The sequence below is a fragment of the Microtus ochrogaster genome, unplaced genomic scaffold (assembly GCF_000317375.1).
Source record: "Microtus ochrogaster isolate Prairie Vole_2 unplaced genomic scaffold, MicOch1.0 UNK72, whole genome shotgun sequence".
NCBI lineage: Eukaryota > Metazoa > Chordata > Mammalia > Rodentia > Cricetidae > Microtus > Microtus ochrogaster.
Window position 1 is genome coordinate 183,346 of NW_004949170.1, and position 21,759 is coordinate 205,104.

At 44.4% G+C, this 21,759-nt stretch overlaps 1 protein-coding gene across 2 annotated transcripts in view; it reads left to right on the forward strand.

The window, feature by feature from the left end:
- Positions 1-21,759, forward strand: part of C2cd2 (C2 calcium dependent domain containing 2) — a 69,803-nt gene that overhangs the window by 27,090 nt on the left and 20,954 nt on the right. For both annotated transcript variants that reach the window (XM_005370120.2, XM_026777545.1), the window contains exons 3-11: positions 928-1,047; positions 4,612-4,716; positions 8,640-8,762; positions 11,677-11,800; positions 13,388-13,496; positions 15,513-15,577; positions 17,776-17,900; positions 18,657-18,825; positions 19,895-20,008. In XM_005370120.2, coding sequence (XP_005370177.1) covers positions 928-1,047; positions 4,612-4,716; positions 8,640-8,762; positions 11,677-11,800; positions 13,388-13,496; positions 15,513-15,577; positions 17,776-17,900; positions 18,657-18,825; positions 19,895-20,008 — 1,054 coding nt within the window. The remainder of the gene's footprint in view (positions 1-927; positions 1,048-4,611; positions 4,717-8,639; positions 8,763-11,676; positions 11,801-13,387; positions 13,497-15,512; positions 15,578-17,775; positions 17,901-18,656; positions 18,826-19,894; positions 20,009-21,759) is intronic.

Consider the following 21,759-nt stretch of genomic DNA (forward strand, 5'->3'; position numbering starts at 1 on the left):
TTGTTCTATTACCAATAAAGACTCGAGAGTCAAATATTGGGATGAAAACCTGATAGATAAAAAAAAGTAGCAGAGGAGTGACCAGCTGACCTTCTCTCTACATTTCCCAGATTCATGAAATCACTAAGTCCCTCTCTTCTCCTTCCATTGTGTCTTCTCTATCCATATTTCTGGGTTCTCTATGTCGAATTCCAGTCTGCCAGTTGCTGGGTCTGTCGCCTGATTCAAGGTTAACTTTATTAACCCAGTCTTGGGGTGTCACAGTGTGATCAAATAACCTGGAACAGCAACCTGTAGATGTTGGTTCTCTGCCTACACCATGTCAGTCCTGGGTATGGAACTCATTGTTAGGCCTGGTGGTAAGTGCCTTCACATGGCGCCCCATCTCACTGGCCCTGTCTAGGGAATTTGAAAGCAGTCATTGTGAAAAAATATGTAACGGAGATTTTTTTTAAATATTTATTTATTATGTATACAATATTCTGTATGTGTGTATGCCCGCACACCAGAAGAGGGCACCAGATCTCATTATAGGTGGTTGTGAGCCACCATGTGATTGCCGGGAATTGAACTCAGGACCTTTGGAAGAGCAGGCAGTGCTCTTAACTGCTGAGCCATCTCTCCAGCCCGTAACAGAGATTTTTTTAAAGAAAAAAAGACCCTTCATTATATATGGAAAAATCATGACAATTAGATTTAATCAGGAAAGAATTTGGCTCTGAGATTCCATCAGGAATCGAGCATCTGAGACAGTATCTGTTTGTTTTTTCATGGTATAAAAGATGTGAATCTGAATATCTGAGGTTGAGACTCAAAATTCTTTCCTTGATCACATAGAAAGTCTAGATTATTCAGTGAAATGAAGGTGTCCATGGTAACCATTGTCCTTGCTGTCTCCTGAAGACTCCTTGTCCCTTGTCTCTCTAGATGGTGATCTGTCATGTGGTGGGAGAGACCCTTCAGTTCCTGGTCAGTGCAGGGCCTGCCTCCCCTACCAGTTCAGAATGCCAGCTGTATGACGTCCGGCTTTCCCCATTTCATATAAAGGTAAGGCTGTGTAGATGCCATCGGTCACAGGAAATCCGTGGTAGATATAACCTTGTGCTCCCTGCCATAGGAGGGACACAGGGAGAATTCGTCCATACTGAGTTACAGAGTTCTGAATCTCATGGTGTTATTAATTATGAATTAGGTCACCCATTATCTTAAACTCACCATGAATATAACTCAGAACAGCACAATACACTGTAGTAAGGTCTGTACCCAGCATGGATGATGACTCCCCAAGCTATGTAGATGGAGAGCCCTGTTAAAGGAGCTGCGGGCTGCATTCCTGCCACCCAGCTCCCGGCCACCTGCTAGCTTATGCCCCGAAATAATTATACGGAAACTGTATTCTTTTAAACACTGCTTGGCCCATTATGTCTAGCTTCTTCTTGGCTAACTCTCTTGACTAACCCATCTTTAGTAATCTGTGTAACACCAGTCTTACCAGGAAAGATTCAGCATGTCTGACCTGGCGGCTTGCTCCATCGCATCTGCCCTGGAGAGCAGAAGCATGGCGTCTGAGCTCACTTCCTCTTCCTCCCAGCATTCTGTTTACTCCACCCACCTATGTTCTAACCTATCAGGCCAAGCAGTTTCTTTATTAATTAACCAATGACCTTCCTCCATCAGAGCCCCTTCTCTAATTCCTCTCAGCCTATACACTCGCTGAGGCCATGTGGAATTAGGACAGAATTGTGTAAAACTGCTTTGGAGAAGTAAGTAGATTCTGGGTGAGGGTCCTGTGACCCACCCTGCCTCTCCAATGAGGAAATGTCATTATTCTGCAAGCCCAGCTTTGATGATCCTTTGTAAGCAGATACAGATGGTCTGATGAAAATGGTGGCAGTTTGACTCTGAAGATAGCCTTCTTCAGTAGGGTCCTTGAGGGTTATAGGACTGTGGCGTCATGCTCTTGTCGGCTATATATTAATTGTTAAGAGCTCATATACCACCTCACTCTGCATGGTCATTGTGCCTTATACGGCTTCAGCTCAGTCACCATGGGTGTAGTTCCCAAACAATACCTATTGTCCTGTTCTCCTGCCAGCCACCTGGAGACATAAGCTGTTCTCACCATCTTAAAGTCCAGCCCTAACCACACCTACCAAGTCCCCTTTACTATGCCTGGTCCTATATCTGAGGCTGTCCAGGATGAAGGTCTTTCCCATCTTTCCATGATTCTGTCCCATCTACATGAGTAGAACTATTCAAAACAGCAGACCAGTTGAGGCTTCCAGAGTGGCTTGGGTGAGAGGGGTACCATTATATATGGTACTCCATATATAATCCCAGGGACATGTGGACACGGGTACCGACCATGGCCAGCACTGAAGACAGGATGCCCTAGGTCACTTTGCTCCCTCCACTCTCGTATGCCTTGATAACAGAAAGAGAAGCACAGAGCACAGTGAGTTCCTTATTTAAATAAGGCTGCACAGTGTCCGTGACACTTGGCCTGGGCAGAGGAGAGGCTGGAAAGGAGTTTGGGGGGGTGGGGAGGTCTTCACATCCATTCTGAGAGAACATTTTAGACTGAGGCAGAGAGGCAGAAGCCGAGTCACTGTCTTTAAGAACGTGACTAAAGGAACACACACAGGGGCTGGAATGGTGGCTCAGGAGTTAAAATCACATGCTGTTCTGGCAGATGACCTGGGTTTGATTTCCAGCATCCTCATGGTAGCTTACAATCTTCCCATAATTCCAGGTCCAGGGGCATGTCACCTCTTCTAGCCTCCGGGGGCTCCAGGCATGCACACAGTATACTTACATACACATAGGCACCTCATATACAGTATCTGAATTATGTTTCTATTGGTGTAATAACCACAACTAGAAGCAGCTTGGGAAGGGGAGGGTTCATTCTAGCTTACAATTCTCAGGTCTGAAAAAGGATTTTTCCATCTCGTGGCAACAAGCCAAGGAATTTATAAGAAAATGTCCTACTTGTTCTTTGTATAGCCAAACTCCACTACCTGCAGGAAGTAACCCAAAGGATACTCAAAGAAATGAAATTTGGAAAATAGATGTGTTTCATTTTGCAGAGTTTGGAAAATTAGAATGTGGATACCATACCATAGGTACATATTCAGGGTTTCAATGGAAAACTGCTTTGAGTTCTGAAGCAGCTGGTTCTTTATTACACATTTATTAGAAGTTATGGCCATCATTTCTAATCAGATGTCTGTTATCTGCTGTTGTTCCTTCCTCAGCAGTCAAACAATTCAAGGATAACAAATACCTGTACAAAGTAAGACTGAGCAATGCTCCAACATATGTCCCTAGTAAAAAGAAACAGTTTTTTGCATATTACAACATAAAGCATATTACAGGTATATTACACAACCCTACAGGACAATCAATTATAGAAAGATCTAATTGCACTCTAAAAGATATGCTTAATAAACAGAAAGGACTAATAAAGATTCCCACTGATAGATTACACAATACTTTATTGACTTTAAATTTTTTAATGGTAATAAGAAAAAAATGACAGGTGGGCCGTGGTGGCACACACCTTTAATCCCAGGAGGCAGAGGCAGGTGGATCTCTGTGAGTTCAAGGCCAGCCTGGTCTACAAGAGCTAGTTCCAGGACAGGATCCAAAGCTACAGAGAAACTCTGTCTTTAAAAAAAGAAAGAAAGAAAGAAAGAAAGAAAGAAAGAAAGAAAGAAAGAAAGAGAAAGGAAAAGAAAAGAAAAAAGGAACAACAGCTGAGGAGAAGAGACATTAAATAATGGAAAAAATTCTGAATTAAATCAGTCTATATACTTCAAAGATGTGTTGACTTCGAATGGAAACCAGGATATGTGTTATATTGGGGAGTGGGTTTTGCTTTTGTTTCCACAGGAAAAGAAAAGCTATGGATATCATCAAAATTTATAAAGATTCCAACTAAACTAATGTATAAGACTTAACAAATGACTTTCATTTGATCAATATAACCTGCAAAAAGGAAACTCCCCAAAGTTAGGGTTAGGATGGGGTTTTGTTTTTGTCTTTCCAGAAAATAAAGGCATCCAACTAAGGAATCACACTCCATCACAGAGGAGGTCAGGGCAGGAGCTGATGCAGAGGCCATGGAGGAGTCCTGCTTACTGGCTTGCTCCCCATGGCTTTCTTGGCCTGCTTTCTCGTACAACCTAGGGCTACCTACCCAGGAGGGGTAGCACTGCCCACAGTGAACTTTGCTCTCCCACCTCAACCATTAATCAAAACCCCCACAGACTTGTAGGCTAATCTGATGGAGGCATTTCAAAGTATGTCTAGGTTTGGGTTAAGTTGACAAAAATCAACCAGCACATACATAGAATAAAAATAAATCTTAAAAAATTGAATACACAGAGAGCATCAGTACACATATACACAGCATATACATAGAATATGCATGCATGCCTTGTACAGACACAACACACAGTGCACACATGCAACATGCACACACATATAGCACATATGCATACAATATGCATGTACATGGTACAGATGCACACACGTATGAGCTTATTAAGGCTCAGGTGATCAGCTCAGCTTACCCAGTAACTGTTTCTCCATGGTTTGTTCTCATAGATAGAATTCCACATGGAAGAGAAGAGAGAAGACATTCAGATCAGATGGTCATTCACCCACGTACCAGAAACAGCCATCAAGATCCAGCCCCAGATCCCAGGGGAGGTCAGTCCGTAAGTTTTTGTCGTTTTTTTTCACTGGTTTATGGATGCATGGCTAGCTCTAAGGTGGGTAGCCCCTGCTAGTCATTCTCTTCATGCTGGCGTAGGCCACAAGAGACAGGGCGCTGTAGGGGACGGCTTTGATGGAGAGGACACTTTCCTTTCCCCTTTCTGGGGCCTCAGTGTGCAAGCTGCCGTGAGTGTGTGCAAAAAACCCAACTTTTCTTTTCTGGACAAGGAGTTCTTCCTGTGACTTTCACAAAATTCCCTTGTAGTTCTGCTCTGTTTCAACTAGATCAGCTACTGAGGCCTCCCCACAGTAGAGATCTGTGGGCTTTGTAGTGTGTCTCCAGTAAGAGACTCATCTTTTCCTCCTTTCATCTCTCTTTGTTTTTTCTCTCCATTTTTTCTCTGGTGCTAGGAATGGAGCCCAGGGCCCTGAACGTGCTTGTTAGCGTTCTACCCCAGACCTGCCAATATTTTAGCCTTCATATTTTGACATAGATGTGTGCAGTGTGAGGGTTAAGGTTTGGTTGGTTTGGTTTTGGTTTGGTTTTAGCTGGTAAGTTTCACACAAACACACACACACACACACACACACATGCACGCACACATACACACACATACACAAATTCTGACCGAGGCAATTAACTACTATCAGATTGGTAACACAGCCATGGGCTGTGGGGGGAATGACTCAAGGAATCTTGAATACAGAATGCTCTCCTTCTCAGCAGAAGAGACTGAACGTGTCAGGGCTTGTCTGTGTGGAATGAAAGTCTGGACAAGTGATGTCATTGTTTGCTAGAAGCAAAGAGCAGAAGGAAGGAGAAAGAGAGAATGAATTGGGGTGGGGCAGCCCTTGCTTCTCTTTCCTTCTGCTGCTTGCTTCTTTCTGATGATGGCATAATTTATGCAGGCCTGCAGTACACACAGGGAAGCTCAGCCATGTTGAATTTCTCAATGCAAAGAAGGGCACAATTCTGTGTGATTCCTTGAGTCATTTTTTTCCCCATGAGTGGCTGTGTTACCAATCTGATACTGACTTGTCTCAATGTTCAGGTGTAGGAGATCCCTATCTCTGTTGATTTGTATATTTATTTTATTTTTTATATAATTTATTTTTATGTGTGTGGGTTTTGCCTGCATGTGTGTCTGTGTATGGTGTGTGTGCAGTGCTTACAGAGGCCAGAAGAGGTCACTGAATCTCCAGGGATTGAAGTTAGACAAGGTTGTGAGCTATTTTGTAGATGCTGGGAATCAAACTCAGGTCCACTAGAAGAACAGCCAGTGTGCTCTTAACTACTGAGCCTTCTCTTCAACTCCTTGTATATAATTTTGACTATTGAATATTTGATGGTTCTGCAGTTAAGAGCACTAGCTGCTCTTCCAGAGGTCCTGAGTTCAATTCCCAGCACCACAGGGTGGCCCACAGCCATCTATAATAGAATCTGTTGCCCTGTTCTGGCCTGCAGGTATACATGCAGAGCGCTCATGCATAAAATATAAATAAATTAAATTTAAAAAAATAAAGAAAATTTGATCTAAAGTCAGCACCACTGACAGACTGGGAAAAAGCTCTGCTCCCTTCCATTTGGCCTTACTGATAACCTGCACAAAAGTGACATGTGTCATTTTATGAAGATGATCTCATTCATTCCTCCTCCTGAAGTCAACCAGCAGCATGCTGTCTAGACTGTATAACTCCCTGTTCCTCATCCTCTAGCCACCCACAGATTCCCCTGTGGAGCATTCTGGGGACCACTTTGTGGCTCAGTGGCAGACCCACAGCTCCCTGATGAATGAGTACAGCACTGGGGATGGGGAGAGGCTATGAAAGGAAGTTGTCCTGGCCACTGTTCTTTGAGCCTGTTAGATAATACCTGCCATCAGGCAGAGTTCCTGTCTACTGAGTAAGAAGCAATTGTCCAGGTCAGACAGAGAAGTAAGAGCCCATCCCGAGGCACAACCATACTGTGCGGTATTATTCAGCCAGAAATGGGGTGACTTGCTGGTGCACGCTGTCTCCCGACTGGCTTTGCAAATGATAAAAGAAGCCTGATGCAGGGGACATAAGTGTCAGTGCCGTGACACATCTCATCCAGAAAAGGCAATCCACAAAGAAGGAAAGATGGATGCCAGGAGTTGGGGATGTGACTCCTGATAGGATGGACTTGGGATTCATCTTTAGGAAGTAGTAAGAAGGTTGAGAACATATTTAGTGTGTGTGCACGAAGGAGCAGTGAAAGGTACATTTAAATAGTTACTCTATATCATGTGACTTTTATTTAACTTAAAAATGAAGGCTAGGCTATCAAGGAACCATTGAGGGGATAGGTGATGGCCTCCTGGTTCAAAGCATAGACCCTTAACCGTTTTAGCCAGTGGGGTTTGATTCTTGGCTCTCCTGTTTATGGCCTCTATGGCTCTGTGAGTGTTAATTGACTTTTCTATGTCTTCATCTCTTATGTGTGAAGTGAAGGGAATGTGATGTGAAGATTAAACAAGTTAATACATGTGTATATGGGAGGCTGGCCCCCCAGGGAGAGCCATGGCATCAGCCTTTTGGGTTTTGGCATTTAGAGACCTTACATTTAAAGATTAGTAAATGCAGGCCAAGTTCACTATAGGGAGCCCTGATCATAAGTTTAAGGCCAGGCTGGGACACACAGTGAGATTTTGTCTTAAAAACCCAAGGTCCACTCATAGAATGCTTGCCTAATATTGGCAAAAACCCTGGTCTCTATCCCTAATACTGAAAAATAAAATAAAACCCAAAACCTGTGCACTAAAAACATTTATAGTAGTGGTTCCCAACCTTCCTAATGCTATGACCCTTTAATACAGTTCCTCGTGGTGTGGTGACCCCAAGCATAAAATTATTCTGTTGCTACTTCATAATTATAAATTACTTCATAATTTTACTGCTGTTATAAATCATAATGTAAATGTCTGATATGCAGAATCTCTGATATGGACCCCTGTGAAGGGTTCATTCAACTCCAAAGGGGTCACCACCCACAGTTAAGAACCTCTGATTTATAGAACTCTGCTGCATAGAACCAATGCCCTGGAACTTGCTCAGTAGACCAAGCTGGGCAGGAACTCAGAAATCCGCTTGCCTCTGTCTCCTAAGTGCTGGGACTAAAGGTATGCACCACCACCACCCCGCTAAATCTTGATTCTTAAATTGATGGGATCTACAATCATCGTGAAAACAGACTTCCAGACAACTCATTGAGGGAGTTTCAAAGTTAGATTAATTGAGGTGGAAGACCCACCTGAATGTGGCAACATTATCTCATAGGTTGGGGTCTCAGAATGAATAAAAAAGAGAAAGCAAATTGAGCACCAGCATTTATCTTTCTCTGCTTCCTGATATTCTCTATGATCAACTGTTTCATATTCCTGCCACCTCACCTTCCCTGTCATGAAAGACAGTGCCTTACATCTCTGAGCCAAAATGAACCTTTTCTTCCTTAAGTTGCTTTTGTCAAAGCAACAAACCAGGTACAGCAAATAGATCGAACAGTTGGAAGTAGTGTGCTTATTGCTGTGTGGTGTCTGAGATCTGGAGTCTTTGCACACCTTGTCTGGTCCTAAACCCTGACTCTCTCTGCCTTCCATCAAGTTCTTGGCTGGACTGTGCTTCTCTGCAGCTCAGGGGTCTCTTCAACATCACACAGTTGTTAGTACAATTGGTTCATTATGATCCGAGGTACCCCTTTCCTTACTGGCTGTGCTCCTGGAGGCTGCTGCTGTTCCTAGCCTGTCATGGGCTAGCAGGACAGTTACAGTCCCAGTGATAAGAGCCAGCATAGCCCTCACACCAAGGTTGCTTAATGTAGTCTGATGTTGTAACATCTGGCGTGCCTGTCAGGTACCTGCATCTGGCGTGCAATGATCTGATGGCCTTTCCCTCTCCAGAAGCAGGTGCTTGAGGTAAACATGCTTTCCGAAGCCCTTGCAGATCTTCTGAAGTACCTAGTTGGTGTTGCCTCTCCATCTGTGTTTCTGAGCACCAAGCCTTCATGGGCCAAAGAAGCTCAGGTAAGCCCAGATCCCAGGACACAGGTGATTCTGACTTGTGTTTCCAGTGCTTTCACTTCTCATGGTGGGGCTGACACTGCACAGGCAGATATTGTCCACAGTGTTAGATCAGAGCCCCATGGTGAGAGAGGTCGCCAGGCTACTCATGGGTGTTCTTCTCATGAGGCTATGGTCCCCTACATTCATCAGGCACTGTCAGCTGATGGTAGGGTTTGGTACTAAATTCTAGGTGACTAGGGTCACAGGGATATGAGAAGTCATCTTTACTTTCCTTTGCTTGCAAGGTAGCAGGAACAGCTCAGCTAGCAGATGAAAACACAGGGGGTTATAAACTTCCCTCAGGGCCTCTCAGAGGGATAAGATATAAGGTGACTCCCAAATACTGGAGTCAGTCGTACATCCACAGAGGTTGGAGCAAGCCCCAGCTACTGCATCTCCCAGTAATCCTGTTAACGGTAGATTCTTGAAAAGCAGAGGCGATTTGTGACCATAAATTTATATAAATTGGAGACAGTTCACAAAACAGTATTGTATTTTCATAATCTACAGATTGAAAAAAAGGACCTATGCTATTAAATCCAGTCACATTCCAAAATGAAGTTGTCCAATTTAATTAAGTGCTATACCCATGACAAACTTTCCAGAGAAATTAAGCACTTGGGTGTGGGGGTGAGAAGGACTTACAAGATATATTATGGTGTTGTGACTGATACATACACGGTGTGATTCCAGCCCGTATCTGAAGCCTTGAACACCAGGAGAGTTGATGGTTTGGCCTCAGTCCAGACTGACCATAGGCTCAGAGCTCAAACCCAGGAAGACCAGTGTTTCTGTTTGATTCTAAGAGCAGAAAAAGACCATGGCCTGGCTGAGGAATTCCAAAAAGGAGGAATTCCTTCTCATTTGAGGATTGCTCATTTTTCTACTCAGGCCTCAACTGATGGGTTGAAGCCCATCCTATTAGGGATAGCCATCTACTTTACTCCGTCTGCCTGAGAAACATTGATCTCTCAGGCTACAGCTTACTTTGAAGAGTGCTTGCCTAGCATGCAGCATGCATGGAGTCCTGGATTTGCTTTCTAAGATCATATACATTGGGCATGGTGGCAAATACCTATAATACCAGAGGCCAGAGGATCAGAAGTTCAAGGTTATCCTCCAATCTGGGTGACACCATACCCTGTCTCAGGAAAATCAAAATCTGTCCTGAACATTGAACTCATCTCAAGCCACCATCACAGAAACACCCAGAATGGTGTGTAACTGAGTAGCTGGGTATTTATGGCCCAGAAGTGGAACCCTCATAGTTTAGTGGTTAAAGCACTTTTGTGCCAGTATGGAGACTGGAATTTGGATCCCTAGAACCCAAAGTAAATGCCAGGTGGACATGGTGGTCTGCCTGTAATTCTAGCATCAGAAGGCAGAGATCAGGGGATCCTGGAGCAAGCTGGCTGACTGGACTAGCTGCGTTGGTAAGCTTTGTGTTCAGCAAAGAGACCCTGCCTAAGTAAATAAGGTGGAGAGTGATTAAGGATTACACCTGCTGACAACCACAGGCTTCCATATGCATAGACATGTCCATGTTCACACACACACACATGTAAAAACTCATGTATACATGTACACATACACAGTAATGAAAGAAAAATGTAGCCACACACATACAACTGACAAGCTATCAAATCTCCATCCTATCCCAGTGCTTTAAGGAAGTTTACAGTCCTTCCTGGCCTCTGGTTCAGAACAGTGTTTGTTGGGTGTTAGCATGAGTGTCTCCGGAGATGTTAGGAAGCATCCCCCAAGAAGTAGCTCAAGTCCAGTCAGCAACCAGGATGGCTTTAACTGTCCAGCATCTCTCAGAGAACCTTAGGTTCTTGTCATAAATTTAAGAGCCCCTGTGAGCACCATCATGGCAGCTAGTGCCTGGTGCCCTTCTGAGAATGTAATAAGACTGTACCTGCCTCTATACCCTCACTTGTGCGATGTCAGAGGTTCATAGGTGTTCTTCCTAGAACGGTGGGCTCTGCCTGGAGGCAAGAGGTGATCACAGACTGATGGCCATTCATATCTACATATTGTCTTGTCAAGCACTGCAGCGTGAAGGCCAATTCACTACCCCACCTGGGTCTAAGCATGGAACCATGTGCTGGCTAGTCTTCACTGTCCTTGGAAGTAGATGACAAAGCAGAATTTGAACAGGGACATCACTTTCTGAAGGGTTCTTCAGTAGGGATAAGAAAAGGCTCACCATGGGGCTGGAGAGATGGCTCAGTGGTTATGAGCTCTTGACTGCTCTTTCAGAGGTCCTGAGTTCAATTCCCAGCAACATGGTGGCTAACAACCATCTATAATGGGATATGACCCACTCCTTTGATGTGCATAAAAACAAAGCAGACATATACACAAATAAATAAGTCTGTTAGAATGGAAGGAAGGAAGGACGGAAGGAAGGAAGAAAAGGCTCACTTCAGAAGCAACAGAACCTTCTCATGAGATAGGACCGTCAATTCTAAGGTGATCCTGGCAGTCAGATCCCCTGTTCTAGTATCCCTGAAGACGCTGGTGTCAAAGATATCACCCATATAGAAGCTAGTGCCCCTGGCTGTCCTATTTCCTTATAAAATCATGGGAATTAATTTAGCCGATAGTCTTTAGGGTACTGGCCCATTAGGGCGTGATCTGAGGTACTGTGTGTGGACAGAAAGCATGCTTGCTATCTTGGGTAGTGGTTGGAGTTCTGTTCACAGCTTCCAGTGCAGAGGACCATGACTCTCTACCCTTGTTGTGAGTTCTTCCCCAAATAAATATTTGTTGTCCTTTATTCCGGGCTCTCGCGGACTTCCTTAATTATGCCTACATTATGGAGCCTGCCCCCTCATATCTTCACAACTGTTACCCTGCTTTCTTCCTACAGACCCTACAGTGCACTTCCTCCACTGCTCAGGAACCCTGCCCTCCCAAACCTCCAAGGGCTCATGAACTAAAACTGCAGGTGAAGAATATCCGAGTCTCCCTGCTAACCCACCCTGGTGCTTCAGGTGGGTGCTGATGCCACCAGGGCCTCATGGGGCTTCCCACTGCTCTGAGAGGGACCTTCCTTGGCTTGGGCTGGTGAATCCTTGTATGGCAACCTGGTTGGGTCTGCAGTATGCCTTCCTTGGCAGACATACAGTGAAAACCTTGGTCTTTGGCTAATGGGCTTGGGGTCCAGATTCCACAAACTGTAACCCCTTAACATGGTAAGCAACTATGTTTTTCTGCACATACCCAAAGACTTTGTGGGAAAGATTCTAAATGTTCCAAATGCAGAGAAAGGGCAGATGTTTGAAACAGTGGCAAGGCTAGTAACAGAATCTGACCATTACACAGGCTATACATGCCACGACCTGTCATACTGCACCCCGTAAGTATGCAGATGTTATAATCTCATCTCATCTCATGCACGTGAAGGCCAAGGGAGCGCAGTGTTGTGGTTGCTCTGCTCTCTCTCAGCAACGGTTGCTAGTCTTGGCTTTCTTTTTTTCAAATGAGCCAATAAATTCATGTAGAATACCTCCTAAAAGGTGGGGTAGAATACCTCCTAAAAAGTGGGGGAATGAGGGTGGCTGATGGGGGATCAGAGGACTTAGGCTCACTGCTGCCCCTGGTGTTGCTGATGGGAAGAAGGCAGCTGTGAGCCCTGGCCCTTTGCAGTGGTCACTGAGCCACCCTCCCCAAGCTTAGCAGTCTGACGCAGGATATGGCTGTCCAGTTGCAGCTTGATGTTGATGAGAATAGAAGTACGGGGTTCTGGTCACTGTCTAAGAATGTTAGGAATTCTTGTTACTATTTGCCAAGGTTCGCCTTCTCAGTTTACAGGCACAAAGAGACTTCTTTTGAGTTGTCGCTACAGGTATTGCATGTTGCCTTTCACACCCGTATCAGCTAGTGGGGAAGTGGATCCCCTGCACTACCAGCCAGGGGTGGCAGTCCCAGCTTTGGGGTGCACATGCTATGAAACCAGATCCCATTCCCTATCCACACTAACATGCCCACATATGGAAATGGATCTAAGTCTTCCCTTTCACAGGAGACTGTGAAAGTTACCCTGACCTGACACACTGTAGTAGTTACCTACCACCGAAGACCTCAGGACTGATCTGTAAAGGAAACCTTTTCTCAGAGCAGGAACGGCTGTGAGATGTCACGGTGTCTATACCAAGTACCCCAGAAGAGCTTTGGGTTAGATGAGGAATGAAAACACCTGCTTGTTGTAAGTGAGACATGGGTTGTCTGTGAGATGTGGCCACAGTTGAAGCTTAGGACCGGCTATCCTGTAGGCAGGTTGTTAGTCTCAGCACATTGACATGCTGCTTCATACCTGAGACTCCATACCTGAGGGTCCTGCAGGCTGTCAGAGTTGATCAACTGCTGGAAGGAAGCAGTGCATTGGAGTCAGTCCAGGGCTGTTACCACCAAGGTATTGCCCAAGCTTTGAGAGTGTATAATGGCAAGTGAAAGAAAGGTCTCGTAGCTGTTGGTAAACTGAGATCCTTGTCAGTTAATTTACTGTTCCTTGTGTGGGTAAGCAAAGACAGTGCATTAAAAAATAAAAGCTAATACAGCCTTGCTTCATCTCATCACAGGCAGCATTAGCCACGTGTGTGTGGCCCAGCTGAACGAGCCTGCACAGCAGTTCATCAGCACCCTAGTGAGAAACACTACAGACTTCTCTTGGGAGGAGGAATTGACCTTGTGAGTACAGCCTGCATCCTCATGGGCCTGGTGGCCACAGCTAGGTCTGCTCAAGATGGACAGATCCTAGAGTTGTTGCATAATACTATTAATACTAAAGATTAATTCAATGAAAGCAAGCCCTGAGTGTTTGAAAGACAGCCAGCCCTGTGTCCAACATAAACTTCTTTTTAAAGGCTGTTCTGGGCATCACTTTTCTCCTCATTCCCTGTTATGATGAAGGGCCTATTAAGGGAATCCCTGCTTCCCTTAGCAGCCAGTCATAAAGAGTGGAAGGAAATCTCCAACTAATCCCAATATCTGGTGGGAAAAATAGAAAAAGGACACGCAAAACCACTTATAAATCACAATGTAAAGATCCTAACTAATACATGCCATCACATAGGATCCAGAATACATTAAATATTAAAATACATATGTTTGGAAGCTCTTGCTCTGGTCAAGGGCATCAGCTGCTCTTGCAAAGGGTTTGGGTTTGGTTCATAGTAACCGTATGGCAGCTCATAACCATTCCAGGTGATGGATGCCCTCTTCTGGTCTCTGCAGGAGCCAAGCATGCATGTGGTATACATACATGCAGGCAAAACATTTGAACACATAAATAAATCTAAAAAAAACGTTTGACTAGCCATTCTAGCATAAATTAATTAATAAATCTAAGGCAGATTTGGTAGTACATGTTTTCAATCCTAGTACCTGGGAAGTAGAGGTAGGCAGATCTCTTGAGTTCAAGGTCAGCTTGGTTTACATACTAAGTTTCAGGACAGCCAGAGCTAAGTAGAGAGCCTGCCTCAAATCAATCAATCAATCAATCAATCAATCAATCAATCTACTTGAATTTGCACCAGAAATATAAAGGTGGCACAAGCCTTTAATCCCAGCACTCGGGAGGCAGAGGCAGGTGGATCTCTGGGAGTTCAAGGCCAGCCTGGTCTACAAGAGCTAGTTCTGGGACGGGCACCAAAGCTACAGAGAAACCCTGTCTCAAAAAAACCAAAAAAAAAAAAAAAAAAAAATCTGTCAATAACTTCCACTTTGTCACTAGATAGATCACAGGAAGAAGTAAACTTCCTGCCTTCACATCTTCCCCAAAGAGAGTTAGCAGAGTTTAATACTGGTTCCCAGTTTTGAAACACGGATCCTTCTGTAATAGGAGTTTAAAATCTCATGGTGAATGATCAGTCCCAGGAGCAGACCGCTGGCATCAGGACAGGGATGATCTAAAAGAACTGGTTAATGCACTTAAGGAAATGACAGAAGAGATGGCAGATCTTGGAGAGGAGGACATGAGTAAAGACACTGCTGCCAAGCCTGACACCCTGAGTTCAATGCTCGGGACCCACTTGGTGGAGAGAACCAACTCTAACTAGCTGTGCTCTGACCTCCAACTGTGTGAGGATGTTAATCTCGGTTTGTTTTCTAGAAACAACAACTCTAGTTTTAAATTCTATTTTTATAGTCCTCAATCTGTAAGGACTTGGCTGAATAAAATTCCTTAAGGCCAAGGCAACTGAGCATAAGCATCTGTCAAAAATGAAGTTGTTCTGCAGTCTGTGAAAATCACCTAAAGCTATTAAAGGTGATGGTGGAAATAGCATGGGAACAGGAATACTCCATGTATCTCAAGTAAAAGGCATCTTAGAAAGGAGGAGGGAGGCTTGTTGGATATTCTGTGTTCTGTGCTCAGTTAATTATACATAGTCGTTGTTTTTAAATGGTAACAATGACGTCTGACTTTTAATTTAATTTAATAAAAATTAACCTAATGAAATCAAGGTCTCCATGGCTGATGTATTAGCTTGTCTAATATACGTCTTGTCATAAAGGGTCTTCCATGGATCCCCTCTGAAAGGCCAATCCCTGGATACATCAGTGGCTATTTATGAACTGTCAGGTTGCTGCCTTTTAGGACTGATAACTTTGTGTTCCTTTGCATAATTAAAAATATACATTGGAGTGGCCCAACCTGGTAGCGTTGAGCTTTGAAGTGTTTACAGGACTTTGTTCTTTCCACAGTGAACTGAACGCCAAATCTAAGGAGCTGCTCTTGCAGATCTCAGAGAATGGGTGCTCTCCAGAAGGTAGGTGGAGGATGCTCCAGACTAGCGCCCTGACCTGGACTCTGGAACGGGGAGGGGAGAAACTGCAAAGGAGGTAGCCCCTCAGCTGAATCACAGGTCTCCCAATGAAATGTTTGATACACAGTCAAACATCAATAATGGCTTTCATTTTGGGGACATGCTTGTCTGGTTTTTAAATTTTTTTCCTTTGTTTTTGTGTATAAGAGTGTTTTGCACCAGGCGGTGGTGGCGCACGCCTTTAATCCCAGCACTTGGGAGGCAGAGGCAGGCGGATCTCTGTGAGTTCAAGGCCAGCCTGGTCTAGAAGAGCTAGTTCCAGGACAGGAACTGAAAAGCTATGGAGAAACCCTGTCTCAAAAATCAAAAAAATAAAAATAAAAAAAAAACAAAAAGTGTTTTGCCTGCATGTATGTTTGTGCACTGTGTGCATGTAGTGCCTTCAGAGGTCATAAGAAGGTGCCAGATCCTCCAAGACCAAAGTTTCAGATGGTTGTGAGCTGCCACATGGTGCCTAGGAACTGAATTTAGGTCTTCTAGAAGAGCAGCCAGTGTTCTTAGTACTGAGTCATCTCTTGTGTCCCTGTTTCTTCAAATTTAGAATCTTTCTTCAATAATTTTTAGATCAGAGGAGCAATTTTCCTTCAATTTTAAATTAAAAAAATAGTAACAAGCCAGGCAGTGGTGGCCACACCTTTAATCCCAGCACCCAGGGGGCAGAGGCAGGTGGATCTCTGTGACTTTGAGGCTAGCCTGGTCTACAGATCTAGTCCAGAACAGCCAGGGCTACACAGAGAAACCCTGTCTCAAAAAACAAACCAAAAAAAAAAAAATGAAAAGAAAAAAACTGAAACAAACTTTCCAACATAGCCATGGCAGCCCCTTTCCTAATACCTCTCTCTATAAGTTTCAGCTGATGTTTCCCTACAGAATAAGCCCCTTGGGCTTAGTTTAAAGTATACACATGATTCAGACACAGGAAAGCAACAATTGAGGGTAAAGTCACCAACATAAACATGGGCGTGAGTGTGCACTTTGGTATACATTGGTAGTGCCAATGTTTGTCAGATTCTTCTGTTTTTACATTTAGTACTGTGTCTGTATAGGTCAGAGGACAACTTGCAGGAGGAGTTAGTTCTTTCCTTCCCATCTTGTGGGTCTTAGAAATCAAGCTTAGTTTATCAGGCATGGTGACAAGTACCTTTACCTGATGAGCCATCTCATTGGCTCTTAAATTAGTTTTTTTTTGTGGTGCTGGGCTTTAAGCATGCTAGGTAAATGTTGTACTACTGAGTTACATTCTCGGACCTCTTGGGTGTTTTAAAAGCCATGTAAACATTAAAATTGGGAAGGAAGAGACCATTGGCTTATCTAGCTGTGCCATCGAGTTTCTTTGTTATCTCCTGAAGGGAAGCTGGAAGACAGGTGACTGACCAGGTGATCCTGCCCTAGTTACCTTCAAGAGGTTTGTGCAAGCCTCTTTGAGTCTGCCATCTTTAGATGCCTGCAGAAGTAGTAAGAAAAACCTTCTTTGAGTGAATATATGAGACACCCTGCATTAGGCTGCCATGGGTTTCTCATCCTTCCTGGTTCATGCTCCTGGTGGCTTAACCCCCTCCATTCCTGGTTAGCCTGATGGAGCCCCTGAAAGCTCTGTGCAGCTTTACAGATGCCGTGCAGAGTGTGCCCATGCAGCTCGTGTTTATATTCTCGTTCTGAATGTTTGCCCTGTTCCCATAATCTTTATGTTCAGTTAGCTATTGCACACCATCTGTCTCCCTTTTCCTCCTTTCTCACCCGTCTCTCCCTCTTTCTTACTCTTGCTTTTTACACGCAGACACATATTTGAGAATAGGTCACTGTCGTTATGACCCCGTCCCCTCCATCCTCCCATATATGCTTTGCCCAGGGCTTCAGTAGCTTCTTCATTTTTGTTGATGCCCTTCCCTCTCCCATCCCCCACTGTCCCACTGTTTGCTTTCCTGTTCCTGTCAGTGGTTCAGGGATGTTGATGCAGTTCCACACTCTGTGTGGTTTAGATATTGCTCTGTCAAACATGGCAGAAGTTTCCCTGGATTTCCTGCAGCCTCTTTTTATTTGGTAACACTTGATTGACACTGTGTAGTGGAGCTAACGGGATACCCCTTAGGGTGTATGACTGTGGAAACATCACCATTGCTCCTTTTTGTCTTCCACTCTAGGTCTGCTGGGAACAACAACCATTCACCTAGACTTATTTAGGAAGCAGCCTAATGGCCCACAGACATTCAGACTGGTCAGCGGGACGGAGCCTGACAGCTTGGTGTTAGGTTCAGTCACCGCAGAGGTATGATAACATGTTCTGCTACAGTCCTGTCTCCTGCCTGCCTCAGCTTGGACTTCCATCTGACATGCTAAGCTCACCCAGGAAGCCCTCTTCTCAGCACGGCCTTCAGGCTCAGGTGGACACATCTTGCCACAACTGGCTTAAGCTGGCTACTGTAGGAGATGACCTTTCCTAGTGTCATTTCAGCTAACCCAGCTGCTTTCCTTTTAAAAATTCCTCTTCTGAGTCATGCTTAGACTTTGATGAGTTTGAGCTTTGCTCTCCTGAGTCTTTGTCAGTCTGGGTTGATAAAACAAACAAACAAAAAACCCTAAGGAACATAGGTGAAGTAGCGGAAACCAGTGTACCACTGTTAAGTCAACTTGTTGATGTCATCTTCAGAATCTATCCATATCTGCAGGTTCAAGTTGCAGTATGCACCAGCCAATCTGAAAATATTTAACAACAACAACAACAACAACAAAACCATTCAAACTGCATCATATTGAACATGTACAGACATTTTTTTCTTATCACAATCCCATGGGCAGTACAGAAAAATAGCTAGTCCCTTGCATTTGTATCATATTTAGTATGAGAAGTCCTATAGAAATCATTAATACACCAGGAAAGGAAATGGCTATTCTGTGCTCTCATGACACCATGTTCTGTGAGGGGCTCATTTGTGGGTGTGGATCCGGTGAGTGTGGGAAGCAACTGTCCACGGAAGCCTTGTCTTTACTGTTTCTAAATGAGTTTCTTTTTCATTTGCCACAGTTTTCTTACATAGAACCTGGTGAGCCGAAGTCCTGGCCCACTCCTGTTTCTGCTGCAAAGATAGAAAAGGACCGTACGGTGATGCCATGTGGGACTGTGGTCACCACTGTCACTGCTGTGAAGACCAAGCCTCGCTTTGACACTGGGAGGGCGTCCCCTCTGAGCTCAGGTGAGACCCCAGAGTGCAGTCTTATTGCAGGAGATGCACAGGTCCTCTGTGGGGCGGGTCTCATCCTGCAGCACTGAGCATTGTAAGCTGCAGCACCAAGCTTTGGCAAAAGAAGTCTGGTGGCATGGAAAGAAAGACATTGGCATTGCGCAGTTATTTTATACGCTATGAAAAACAGTTGGCAACGAGCCAGGCATGATGACAAATGCCTTTAATTCCAGCAGTTGGGAAGCAGAGGCAGGTGGCTCTCTGTGAATTCCAGGATAGCCAGGGCTACAAGACCCTGTGTCAAAAGAGAAAGTGGTTAAGGGGCAGAGATGAGGTCCTGCCCGGAAGTTTCACTAAAGTTGCAGTCTGGTTCTAAGACTCCAGCCACTTGGGACTCATGATGGTTAGGTCTAGTTAGCTGAATGTAAAACACTGCCGAGAAGGCGACATGATGTAAAACTGAGGATGTGGCTCAGTTGGGCAGCGTTGGCCTAACATGGATGGGTCCCCAGCATTGATTGTATCAAGTAGGCATAATGGCGCACATTTGTAATTGCAGCACAGGGGAAGTGGAGATAGGAGGATCAGGAATTCAAGGTCATTCTTGCCTAATATGAAATTTAAGGCCAGCCTAGGATATATGATGCTGTGTCTCAAAAAAAAAAAAATAAAGGGTAATTTTGTTTTAATGGGGGCAGCACTGACCTTCTTATTGCAATGTAGCAGGGCATTGTCAGGAGACATGGAGAATGAAAAACACATTTTATTGGTATATTGTTTCTGTTTGTGTAAAGGAATTATCTTCCCAAAATAGCTCCCTTGGCACAGATCAGGGACCCACAATTCACATGAGAACTCCAGTTTCATTAAAATGGCTCTGAATTTTTACTCCAGTTTAGACTCCCAGCCCCACTTTTGCCAACATGGTAAAAGAATTGAGAGGGTATAAATCTTAAAACCCAGCCCTGGCCAGTAACAACTGCAGGGCCTCAAGGTGCAGCCCCTTCTAGAATCTTCTCACCTTCTAGAATCTTCTGTTGGGTGTTTTCATGCCCTTGGTGATAAAGTCTTGTTCTTACAGAGTCCCCTGTGAGGACACCCATCAAGGTGAAGGTCATTGAGAAGGACATCTCTGTCCAGGCTATTTCGTGTCACAGTGCTCCCGTCAGCAAGACGTTCTCCTCTTCAGACACAGGTAAGGTGTGATCTGTTCTCCATCTCTGCACTTCTGAGGTTTAGGAGTGAAGGTTTTCTTTACTTTATCTTTGGGGAGTCTTTGTTTTAGTTGCAAATAGAAAATTAAAAAGGAGCTGGGACTGTCAGAGGAAGGAAGATGGAAGACAGAGCTAGGTCTGTGGAGCACTTTAACAAAACAAGCAGGTAGTGGGGCCCCACTTTGTAACTTTCTGAAAGCCATCTTTCCTATCATTTGGCACATGGGTGATATCAGTGCCGTTGGATAGGCAACACAGGGAATAACACGGGCTGGATGCTGTGCTTGGTTTATACTGTGTGCTCAAGAACTTGAGAACAATTTTCTGAGCTCTCTGGGTGTTTCTTTTAGCTATTTTTGTATAGTTGCGGTGAACAGCTGACAGACACAGCCTTATGGTGGGAAAGACTGTTTCGGCTCCAGTTTCAATCCATCATTGCGGGGGAAGGGGGAACATGGCATTGTAAACATGTCATGGAGTCAGTACTACATTAGCCCAGGAAGTAAAGAGATTCTAAAATCAGGGGCCAGGCTATACCCTTCAAACGCCTGTCCCTAGTGTCAGATGTCTGCCAGTGAGCCTCCACTTTCTAAAGGTTCCACAGCCTCCCAGAATAGTGCCACTGGCCGGGGAACAAGTGTTTAGAACATGAGCCTGTGGGAGACATTTGATATCTAAGCCGTAGTATTGCACCCTGATTCCAAAGGTTCATAGTTGCCTTATAATGCAAAATGCATTTGGGCCAACTTCAAGAATACTCATAAACTCAATAGTTCCAACATTGTTCAAGGATTGGATCTAAGTGTAGAGTTTTGTTTTTAAGACTCAGGAAAGTCCCTTAACTGTGAGCCCCTGTAAAATCAAAAGGAAAGTCATGTATTTCTAGGCTGCAAAGGCAGAGGAAATGCGCCCATTCTAGAACAGAGAAATGGGAGGATGAAAGGAGAGATTAGATCAGAGGGAGACTGAACCTCAGCAAGGCACTGGGTGCTCTAGCCCTGTGTGGCCTGAAATGCTCGTGGTGGAATGATCTGAGTACCAACAGACACAGAGAGTTCCACTCCTGTGGCCTTGCCATTTGCAGCCCATGTGACCTCTCTCTGGGGCTAGCTCCACCTACAGCTTTCCTTGGGAGATGTCCCATGGTCCAAGGGTCTCTACTGCAGCTTAGGCTTCCTCCTTGGAGACTCTGCCCTATAAGATGCTCCTTACAGGAAACGCAACCCTGAATTACATGGCCTATATAATCTAGGTATATTTTTTTTCATAATGCCATAATTCTTGTATACTGCATGTATGAAAATCTCGCACCATGTGGTCAACACTAAGTTTCACCGATCGATTCTTATGTATCATGACCGCAGTGACTTCTGAGTGACCTGTGACAACAATTCTCTAAGCAGCCCTGTTCAAGCAGGGTGCCCTGCAGCTATGTCCTTTAAAGAGAACTGTTTCAAATGAGCAAGCAGTTTTATGTGCTGGAGCCTGTGATGTCTGGGGTCTCACCAAATCTTGAAATTCACTAAAAGCATCCTCTACATCCCAGTGCAAACCATTTGACTTCTTCCTTATGGTGCTTATCTCAAGTAACTATGGCAACCTGTCACACTTGCTTTGGCAGGTTGAGATGTTTTCCTTTATTGGCCAAATAGTTTATTTTTCATATATTTCTACTCTAATTTTTATTCAGACTCCACTGTAAGCCTGACTAAAGCAGTCAGCCATAACCATA